The sequence below is a fragment of the Trypanosoma rangeli genome (genome assembly GCF_003719475.1).
Source record: "Trypanosoma rangeli strain AM80 chromosome Unknown Tra_15.4_contig_00223, whole genome shotgun sequence".
In the NCBI taxonomy this organism is placed as follows: domain Eukaryota; phylum Euglenozoa; class Kinetoplastea; order Trypanosomatida; family Trypanosomatidae; genus Trypanosoma; species Trypanosoma rangeli.
Genome location: NW_021705964.1, coordinates 24,028 through 33,775, shown reverse-complemented (window position 1 = coordinate 33,775; position 9,748 = coordinate 24,028). Strand labels below are relative to the sequence as shown.

Genomic DNA, 9,748 nt, shown 5'->3' with positions numbered 1-9,748 from the left:
ATATATATATATATATATACGTGTGTGTGTGTTTTTTTCTTTGTCACGTGGTAGTTGTTGTGGTCAATTGGGGTGGTGCTTGCAAGGGATCCCGTCGCTTCGTACTACTATATATATATATATATATATATATATATGTGTCTGTGCTTGTTCATTCATACATGCATCGTCTCTTTTCCTTTATCTATCTATTTTTGTATGTACATGGTAGGAGCAGGGTGAATGATATCCTGTGCAGCCATTCAAAAACTTGAGCGTTATGGCCAACTTGGCCAGAAGCGCCGCAGTGTCGAGGACTTTGTACAGTCGTCACTCAAGGACCCCAAACGTGGCAACGTGTACGCCCTAACGCATGTGCCGACATGGAGATCCTGCTTAGCAGCCTTGACACTGGACGACAGGCAACAGCAGCAGCAGCAAGAAGAGGTGGAAAGGAAAAGGCAGCTCACCGATGACGATAAGGATGGCAAAAAACAGGCTCATGGAGCGGAGGGTCTTGAAGAGGCCTTGGTGGCCACACCGGCACCCATATTTGTCATTAGCGACTCCCTGTTGTACGCCATCAGTTTTGCCACGGCGCTGGTGGCACACCACTTGGACGAGCAGCGGCATGTGGCGAAGAAATCAGAGAAGGGGCAGAAGAAGAAACAAACGAAGGAGGACGACTCTGCGGCATTGGTTGGCAAAGTCTTTAACTCCCGCTTGGAAGAAGCGGAGGAACTCCTTGGGTTGCTTCAGGCTGTCGCGGAGGCCTGTGGCCGCCACTGCCATCATCGCAACGACGGCTCGCCTGTCGTAACGCAGGCGCTGGCGCATCTTCTTGCGACAGCTGCCGACACTGTTTTGATCGCCATCATCCTGCGGCAGGTGGACGCGAACCATATGGAGTCCGAGGTCGACCTACTGCATGGTCTATGCCGCAATGCCACCGCATTGGTGGCCGCAGCCGCATCGCAGCTTCGCACGGCTCGGGCACGACAGCCATTAAATACGCTTCGTGATGTTCGTCCGTGTCCAACCTTGCTTAACCGGCTCCTCACGAAGACAAAGAGCACACACCCAACGACGACAAGCACGGAAACGAAGCATGTGGCAAACAGAAGTCCTGGCTGCCTTGGTGTACAAGAGGACAAGGAGGCCATTGTTACGTCAAGGATGGTTGCGTGGGCTGCCGTCGCAAACCGTGGTAGTTTAATAGCCCTCCTTGCACCCTTCACACTCTTTCAGAAGCTCAGTTTGGTTGATGCGGTAGTGGCGGAGTCCCCGGCATCGTGTTGCTGCCTCGACGTGGCACGTTACCGGCGCACGTTGGCCTCGCTGGTGTCCAACACGGCGTGTAATCGTGCGACACGTTTGGTGGTGTATTTCCGCGGGGACGAGATCAAACTCATGCAAAACAACGTGCGCGACAATGCGGAGTATGCACTTCACACGCACGTCACGACGCCACCGACGGAAGAGGCGACACTGCGCTCCGTGGCGACTTTGCCTGAAGAACAGCAGCAGCATGCTGTTCTGCTTCTTGTTCAGTGGATGGCGAGCATCCCTTTTTACTACCATAGCTTCTGCGCGGAACAAAGCTGGACAGCCTTTGCTCAGGAGCAACGCCGCATGGTATTGTTAAAGGAGAGTCAGGCACGGCGGGATCGACGGGAGCAGCGGCGACAAAAGGCCTTTGGCAACACGTCCTCTGCTGTGGATGCTACTGGACGCGGCAGCAGCAGCAGCATCACGAATACTAATAATAATAATAATACCGATAATAATGATAATGTTTACAAGAGGGATGGCCGCGGTGATGTGAGTGGCGACACGGCGGATGACGATGATGAGGACGAACGGCAATCGCTGCTCTCGCATCAAAGTGCACTTTCACTCGTGAGCCGAGCGAGTATGATATCCACCATGTCAAAATCATCCATGACGTCCTACCGTACGTTTCTTTCAGTCATTGACGCAGCCCGCAACGAAACTTCTCACACTGAGGATCCATTGCACGTTCATCAGTCTGAGGACGGCAATACAAATCTTCCACTTATCCTCCTGGAGGAAATCACACTTGCACTACAACGATTCATGGGGACCGCCAGTGACTCTGGCGTTGCTGCCATGCTTGAACGTTTTGGTCTTCAAACATTAGCGTGGCGTACGATTGGTGAGTTATACGCATTCATTCAGAGCACCATTACTGCTGCGGCACCTTCATCAGCTTTATCATTCTCGAATAATATGAAGATGGTCCGTAGTACTGCAGTTGCAGCTGAGGAGACACCTGCTGTGTTTCACCTCGGTCATGACATTCGCTATAACAAGGGTCTTGGTTACGAGGTCCTTGGGCTGCTTTTCGCCAAGGTTGTGTTACCGCAACTGCCTACTGCGCGTAGCGAGCCTCAAGTGGCGCAACGGTATGTGGAGCCAGCCATTACACGTTGCCTTTTCGCCTACGAGGTAATTGCACCGCAAGTTATTGATCAGAACGTGTCTGCGATTCTGTGTATTGCGGCTCACGTGGCGATGGAGGCTCCGTCACAAAAGATGAAGGGTGACATCAACACTTCTGCTGCCGGTCTCGCCACAAATATGATGATGCTGCATGAATTCATCATCAGTCTGGTGACTCGTCTGGGGAAGAGCAATCAAATTCCAATGCTATTGGATGCCGTTGTCTCGCATGTCAAGAAGGAGGGCGGCACGATTCAGGCTGTGGACACGCACGGAGAGGATCTTATGGTGGCAGGATTGCATGAAATATTTTCCAACCTACGTGTGCGGGAGGCTCTTGTGCAGGCGTGTGGTGTCTCGCTTGATCCGGAGGAGTTGCTCATACATCTGCTGAAGTATGTCTCCCGCTGGGCCTCTGAAGAGGATGAGGATGAGGATGAGGATGAGGCGGAGGCGGAGGCTGATTCAGGAAAAGAATTCCCGAAAGCAAGAGCCACGTCAACGAAATTGTCGCAGTTGCTACCGCAGAAAGTTCTCTTCATTCTTGATGTTGTGGCAACAGTGATAGAAGGCATTCTGGCCACCTCCATCACTGCCATTGCCCTCTTGCAGCGTGCCGCGGAGTTGGAACTTACCCTTTCCGCATTTCTAGTGAACCGTCTTCACAAAACATTTTTTGCTGGGATGGCAACAGAGGCGGAGGAAGACGGAAAGCCGCAGGCCGAAAAAGGAGGAAATTCGGTGGAGGCATTGTCATCGTCATCACCCTTTGCGGGTGGAGAGGGTAGCGTGCGGCCCAAGATGCTGCGCCGTCTTGTCCTGTACACACTCCATGCCATTTATCAGGCACGAGAGCTTATCTTTGCTTGTCTGCGGGATCTTGGTATTCAGAACGTGGAGGCCTATCTACGGATGATGGAGGAGACAATGTGGCAAGTGCAAACGAATGTGGGCGCCCTCGTTGGTCCACTTTCTATTGAAGAACTAGATGCGATGATGAGCTTCACCACACAAATGCGTCACGCACCGTACGTGCATCGTGCTACCTTGCTGCCGCAGCTTGTACTGCAGCGTCTCACGCTCGCACAGTCTGTTTCAGTGGCCCTGAACGTCGCGGTTGAGCCATTAACAGAAGCCAGACGATTAACGACCTTTGTGCTGTGTCACTTGCGCTTCGTCAGTGATGGTGGTTACTTGCCTGATGGAGAGACTGCACGTGCCCTGGAGCTTGCCAATCGCCTTACTGAGGAGGAATGGGGATGTATTTTGCAGTTTGGTCGTCCCAAACGCGTTCGTCGAGCGCTTGTGTGGCTGTTGCGCGTCACGTTTGCCGCATCTCCCACCGCATGGCGTTCTGCTTCTTGGCTTACCCGTTGTCTCACCAGTTGTGCTGGATTCCTGCTTGAGGCACTGTGTGAAGTCATCATGGTCGTGACCGACGACGAGGTTTGTGCCTGTTGCTACAACCACACTAAGGTGGACGGCAGGGAAGAAGCTGAGGAGGAGGAACTGTTGTTGCAGCTCTGTGCCGCCCTGGGCGATGTCCTACGTCGCCTCGGACATATTCCCCAGTGGCCTGCACTTTTGCAGCGCGCCGTACATTGGTTGCTGCTTATTCAAACAGGGAGCACCACCCTTGAGGAGGAGGAGGAAAACATGAATAGGAAGAATAATAAACGCATGCGAACATGTCTACTGGAACGTCGTCTTCTGCAGTTAATCGCGGATTTTCTTTCGTGCGAGGACGGTGTTCAGTCACTCCTCCGTCGTATTCTCTTACGACCCGACGAATCTCATGTAGTATCGCGTGCGAGCCGCAAGGCCGGCAGGGAAAAATCCACGGTAGTGAACGATGCCTTTGTGCGGGCGATTGGGGTGCCATTTATTCCATCAGCCGCCATCCTGGAAATTAACGTTAGCCCGCTTGACAAGAGGAATAACGAGCAGGAAGATGGCAGCGACACCGAGGATAAGGAGGAGGCTGAAGGGAATGACAGTGAAATGATGACAAAAAGAACTGCCGCTGTCTGCAACTTGCTTGTCCATCAAATGTTTTCCAAGGAATTTGCTGTCGTGTTGATTCGTCACAGCGAAGACAATGCAATGGCCCCGTGTGCGGCAGGTATACTGCGACAGCTTTACACAACAGCGCTCCATGTGTGCTATGGGGAGAGAAATGTGACAGCTTCCCCGTCGCGGGCGCACACCTTTGCCTTGTCTGTCGTGGAGGAAATGTGCCGGTGCTGCTGTAACACGGGCAACTTTACGGCGTTGTCATCGTTTCTCAGCGCTATGAGTAATGGCCCGATTGCACTCGGCCGCGCGGCATCGAAGGAAGTGTCCGCAGAGGAACCCAGACGGAAGCGGCCTCGTCCTGAAGCAAAGGGCGAAGGTTTGCTGGCAACAACAAATGTCGCGGCGTTTGCAGTCTCAGACTGCTACAGAGATGACGGGGAGGCTGTGCAGCATAAAAATAGCCATCATGACACTGCTGAGGAGCAGCCGCTTCACGAGGTATCGCTACGGTGGATGGAACTCCTTGGCAAACTTTTTCTGCAGGTAGTACAGAGCATCACGACAGAGACAAATGAGCATTTATTGCATGTCTTCACTGCTCTTTACATGTCACTCGAGCGGGTTCGCGGCTATACGATAATATCGCAGGGGTCTAAGAAGCAGCCACATCAAGATCAGCAACAAGAGGAGCATTCAGATCGGCGTTTTGGATGTAGTCTTGCGTCTGCAGCAATGGCCTCCCCCGGTGTTTCACGCGCGTACGGTGAGGTATGCCGACTTTTCGCCCCAACAGATGAGAAAACGCGTCGGAATAGTCTCGTCACACTCGCGCGGCTGCTCAGTTCAGAGAGTGATTCTGCACTCCGTGCGCTGTGGGTGTTGTTTTTAGTGCAGGAAGGACGACAGCGCTCCATGGTTGCGGGGAAGGAGGGGCATGCCACCAAGAAGGAATGTGATTGTTGGCTTGCCGCGCTGCTGAGCAATTTTGACCCGCGACAAGACTACGGTGCATGTGATGCGGTCATGAATGAGTTACTGGTGGCAACAGAGTCGTGGATGACAGGAGGACGACGGGGAGCTCAGGGTTTCAAACTTGTTGCGCTACAGCGTGAGGCGGTGTACCTCACCGACGCAGCGACACAGTGGATGTTGCAGCAAATGCGTGTGATGCCTTCTATTATTCATGCCTTTCCCACCGATGGGGCCCCCGTACTGCTGCAGGAGTATATGCATGCCCTCCTACATGAGGCCATACCGTCGTCTTACTCATCCTCTATCGCCTGTTCCTTTTCCTCATCATTCACGTCTCCTGCCGGATTCGCCGCCCAGTGTTTGAGTCGATATGGACAGTTGCTTAGGGCCGCGTGCAAGTCCCTGCACCAGCTAAGCATGGTTCCGCATATGCGATTTAGTGCGTGGCGCGGGGATGTTAAACGTTTGCTTGTGGCAAGCGGCACAAATGCCTTGCTCAATAGCGATTCAAAGGCCTTGTGGTGTCAAGTGTTGGAACTCTGCGCCCTGCCGCTGCCGGCGTTTCATGAAAACGATGCATTCATCGATCATGAGCTGAGCTTTATTCATGCTCTCCTAGTTGGGTCGAGTGATGAGCACCACCTGGAGGAGGCGATGCTTCTTCGAGTACTGCGTGTCTTCACACGCACACTTCTCCCGCTTGGTGTCTTGTGGCGGCGAACACATCTTCTGCCGGCGTTGATGTCCGCGCTACTCACACGATTTCTTGACAGCGTCGCACGCGGGCACTCTGGTCGAGTGGTGTTGAACCAACTCTCGTCCTTCTTCTTTCAGCTTGTGAAGGATGCGAGCCACGGTGGCAACAGCAACAGGCACAGCGGCTTCCACACTTCACCGTCCGTGAAGATGCTCTGTCTTGCCTCCATTACTTCATGTCTCTTTCGTCAGTCCGTCGCGTATATTGACGTCTTCACGACACACAGTAGTGATCTTGACTTTCTTGCTGTGGACTTCTTGAAGGCGTTGCAGCGCATTCACCTGCCACGCCGCAACACCTCATCGGCGTGGCGGCAGGAGCGGCCAGTGTGGTCGGATGCAACACTGTGTGATCTCAGCTACGCGTCTGTGGGCAACGATGATGGGCAAAGTCTCCTGCGGCAAGCAGCTGAACGCGTGGAGGAGGAGGAAGGCAACGGAGATCGCAAGATTTTTATCGTGCCAACATGAGCAGAGAAGCAAGAAGTGGGTTGGGAGTTGTGTGTATGTGTGTGTGTGTGCTTGTGGGTGGGTCGTGGTGCCCTTTTTTTTTTTTGGGGTTTTGTTAAGCCCAAAAAAGAAAAACAAACTCAAAAAATAAGTCACGGAACGAAGAAAGGGTATAAAAAATATAGGCGACTGTTTCTAAAGGAATGAAAAGAAGGAAAGATATATATATATATATATAATATGAATGACATTTGGATAAGAGGACTGAGAAGACAGCTGTCCGTGGGATGCAGTAGTTACACATCATGCGCACATGCGTACGTGCATGCCTTTTTAAAAAGCCCCAAAGTACACGTGCGGTTTTGCTCCCCTGCCGGGTGAGTTGTGAGGGCCACTGTCTGCACTCGTTTCCGAGTGGTGGTTTCTGTCTTTCCCTCCTCCATTTTTTCTTTCTGTGGTTTTATTTATTTTTCCTCTCTCATGCCTTCCACTACTTGTGCCTCTCTGTGTTTTGGGCCCTGTGATACAGATATTTTGGTAGCCAAACGAAAAGTGAAAAATAATTCCGATGAAGGTGCCAATGAATTTTGCGTCGATTTCCTACGATACCACTGCGTTGCATCAACTGCGCGAGCGCAGGCGGACGCAACTGAAGATTTCTCGAATGGGTATGATGGGAAAGCTTGCAAGCAATGTAAAGGTCACAGTGAATATGTTTTTCGATATCAGCGGGATTCTGCCGATCTTGTTGACACTCAGCGCCTTCTTTGTGGCGTGGCACGCCACTGGGGTTTTGGTGAACTGCACTAATCCGCTTGTTGTGGTGCTCTCCGGCAGTATGGAGCCGGCCTACCACCGTGGTGACTTACTGTTGCTGCATAAGATCACAAAGGTGTCCATTAGCGATGTCGTTGTCTTTAACCTTCCTGGTCGCACTGTGCCCATAGTGCACCGCGTACACGGTGTGCACGAGGACGGTGGCACGCGGCTGTTTCTTACAAAGGGCGATAACAATGCTTTTGATGACCGCACGCTTTACCCTGATGGGTACCACTGGGTGCAGGAGGAGGACGCCGTGGGGAAAGTCTTTGTCATCATCCCATACGCCGGTTTTTTGACCATTTTGTCGGAGGACAAGCCCTGGGTGAAATATATTGCTTTAACCGCCGCTGTCGTCTGGGGATGGATATCAGGGGTGTGACGGCTCCATGAGCCCCATCGCTGACAACACAGTCAAGCCATTGTGTCCAGCTTGGCATAGCGTGTGCACCACACTAGCAAAAAAGAAGAAGGGATGGAGGAATATGGTGTGCTAGAGGGGTTGATTATGCCTTTTTGTCGTTTCACGGAGGAGTTTTTTTGACTTGTTTTTCAGTTTGTTTCACGTTCTCGCTGTCATTCTCTGTGTGCTTCCTTGCGGCATTGCTCCGCCGTGCACGTGTGTGTGTGTGTAATCTATATATATATTTATATATATATATATATATGTGTGTGTGTGTGTGTGTTTTCCTAGTGGCGGTCCTTCCCCTCACTGTTTCCGTTCAATGCCCACTTTTCTTCTTGCTCTGGTTTGTGGACGGACACACACTGGCGGTGTTGGTGAATGCATCGAAGAGCAAGGGATACTGTGTTTTGAGAAGCCGAAGGCGTGTTTGCGTGTGTTTGTAAGTCTTGTTGAATGGAGGACCGTCATTCCAATGAAAACAATAACAGCAACAACAATGGCGAAGCGGGGGAGAATCCGGTTGTGAAGACAGAGGCGCCTCTGGTCTCTATCAAGGTTGTTAATGCCGATGGCGCTGAGATGTTTTTCAAGATAAAGTGCGGGACGCAGCTTAAGAAACTCTTTGACGCCTACTGCAAGAAGCAGGGCATCTCGCGCAGTAGTGTCCGCTTTTTGTTTGACGGCTCACCGATCGACGAGTCCAAGACACCGCAGGACCTGGGCATGGAGGATGATGACGTGATTGATGCCATGGTTGAGCAAACGGGCGGGAATACACTTTGATAATGCCCATGGTATCGCATAGCGGTGGTACTTAGACTCCCTTCACGTTCTCGCTGCCATTCTCTGTGTGCTTCCTTGCGGCGTTGCTCCGCCGCGCCCGTGTGCGTGTGCGAGTGTGTGTGTGTGTTGTTCCCAGTGGCGGCCCCTCCCCTCACTGTTTCCGTTCAATGCCCACTTTTCTTCTTGCTCTGGTTTGTGGACGGACACACACTGGCGGTGTTGGTGAATGCATCGAAGAGCAAGGGATACTGTGTTTTGAGGAGCCGAAGGCTTGTTTGCTGTCGAGGAATAGAGGAACCAAAGAATAAGTAAAATATAAACAAGAAAAAAAAATAATAATAATAAAGCAGAAATCAAATGGTTTCATTTTTGGTGTGTTGTGCTACTCGTCTCCTCGCATGGCAAAGTGCCCCGGTCTTGTTTGTTTGTTTTTGCTTTTCTTTGGAGGGAGGGGGGGGGTGAGAGAAGCTACAGCAGCATCGAAACTTTATTTAATTATTCTCCCTTGCTGTTGTTGTTTTCTCTCTGTGTCTTTCTGAGAGGCCTTTGGATTTCCCTTGAGACCCCATCATGTTGCTATCGCGGGAGGATGTTCATGACTTCGTCCTTGCCATGACGACGCAGATGCAGACACCTTCCTTTGCGGAGAAGCTACGCGAGGCGGTCAAGCGAGAGCCGGCCCCTACAAGCGACACGGAGCTTATGAACCTTTTTGAGGGTTTGCAAGAGGAATTCCTCGCAAGCTATGCGGTCACACGAAAGTGTGGGGCCCACGAGAAACAAGAAAAGGACGCTAGTGCGACAGCGCCGGATGGGGCAGCTATCCTGCAACAACTGAAGGATGCCGTGCTACATTTTCCAGACAAGGAGACGGAGAGAGTCATTAGGCAGATGTGCTTGTTGCAGGAGTCGCAGATGATGTCAATATGCTCCTCCACGCCCTCACTTGCGTCGCTGTTACACCACGGGCACGATCACAGTCACGGCCATGATCACAGTCACGGCCATGATCACAGTCACGGCCATGATCACAGTCACGGCCATGATCACAGTCACGGTCATGATCACAGTCACGGTCACGATCACAGTCACGATCACAGTCAC

General features: G+C 51.9%; 4 protein-coding genes across 4 annotated transcripts in view, besides 8 other annotated features; all 4 read left to right on the top strand.

The window, feature by feature from the left end:
• Positions 1-19: a microsatellite.
• An 89-nt stretch (positions 20-108) lies between these two features.
• Positions 109-137: a microsatellite.
• An 85-nt stretch (positions 138-222) lies between these two features.
• On the top strand, positions 223-6,657 carry TraAM80_06267 (uncharacterized protein; the record flags this gene model as incomplete). Its single annotated transcript, XM_029383118.1, has 1 exon — positions 223-6,657. One exon carries the CDS (start codon positions 223-225, stop codon positions 6,655-6,657), a length of 6,435 nt encoding a protein of 2,144 aa, XP_029237111.1.
• A 198-nt stretch (positions 6,658-6,855) lies between these two features.
• Positions 6,856-6,878: a microsatellite.
• Positions 6,879-7,204: 326 nt separating this feature from the next.
• On the top strand, positions 7,205-7,837 carry TraAM80_06266 (signal peptidase protein type I; the record flags this gene model as incomplete). Its single annotated transcript, XM_029383117.1, has 1 exon — positions 7,205-7,837. The coding sequence occupies one exon, from the start codon at positions 7,205-7,207 to the stop codon at positions 7,835-7,837; it is 633 nt and encodes a 210-aa protein (XP_029237110.1).
• Positions 7,838-8,074: 237 nt separating this feature from the next.
• Positions 8,075-8,092: a microsatellite.
• Positions 8,093-8,123: a microsatellite.
• Positions 8,124-8,141: a microsatellite.
• Positions 8,142-8,314: 173 nt separating this feature from the next.
• On the top strand, positions 8,315-8,644 carry TraAM80_06265 (small ubiquitin protein; the record flags this gene model as incomplete). The annotated part of the gene is made up of 1 exon (XM_029383116.1): positions 8,315-8,644. The coding sequence occupies one exon, from the start codon at positions 8,315-8,317 to the stop codon at positions 8,642-8,644; it is 330 nt and encodes a 109-aa protein (XP_029237109.1).
• Positions 8,645-8,743: 99 nt separating this feature from the next.
• Positions 8,744-8,774: a microsatellite.
• Positions 8,775-8,944: 170 nt separating this feature from the next.
• Positions 8,945-8,989: a microsatellite.
• Positions 8,990-9,214: 225 nt separating this feature from the next.
• The window catches only part of TraAM80_06264 (uncharacterized protein), a gene marked incomplete at both ends in the record, with an annotated part of 582 nt that continues 48 nt past the window's right edge, over positions 9,215-9,748 (top strand). Inside the window, one exon of the mRNA XM_029383115.1 lies at positions 9,215-9,748. This exon is cut by the window's right edge and continues 48 nt beyond it. Coding sequence (XP_029237108.1) covers positions 9,215-9,748 — 534 coding nt within the window.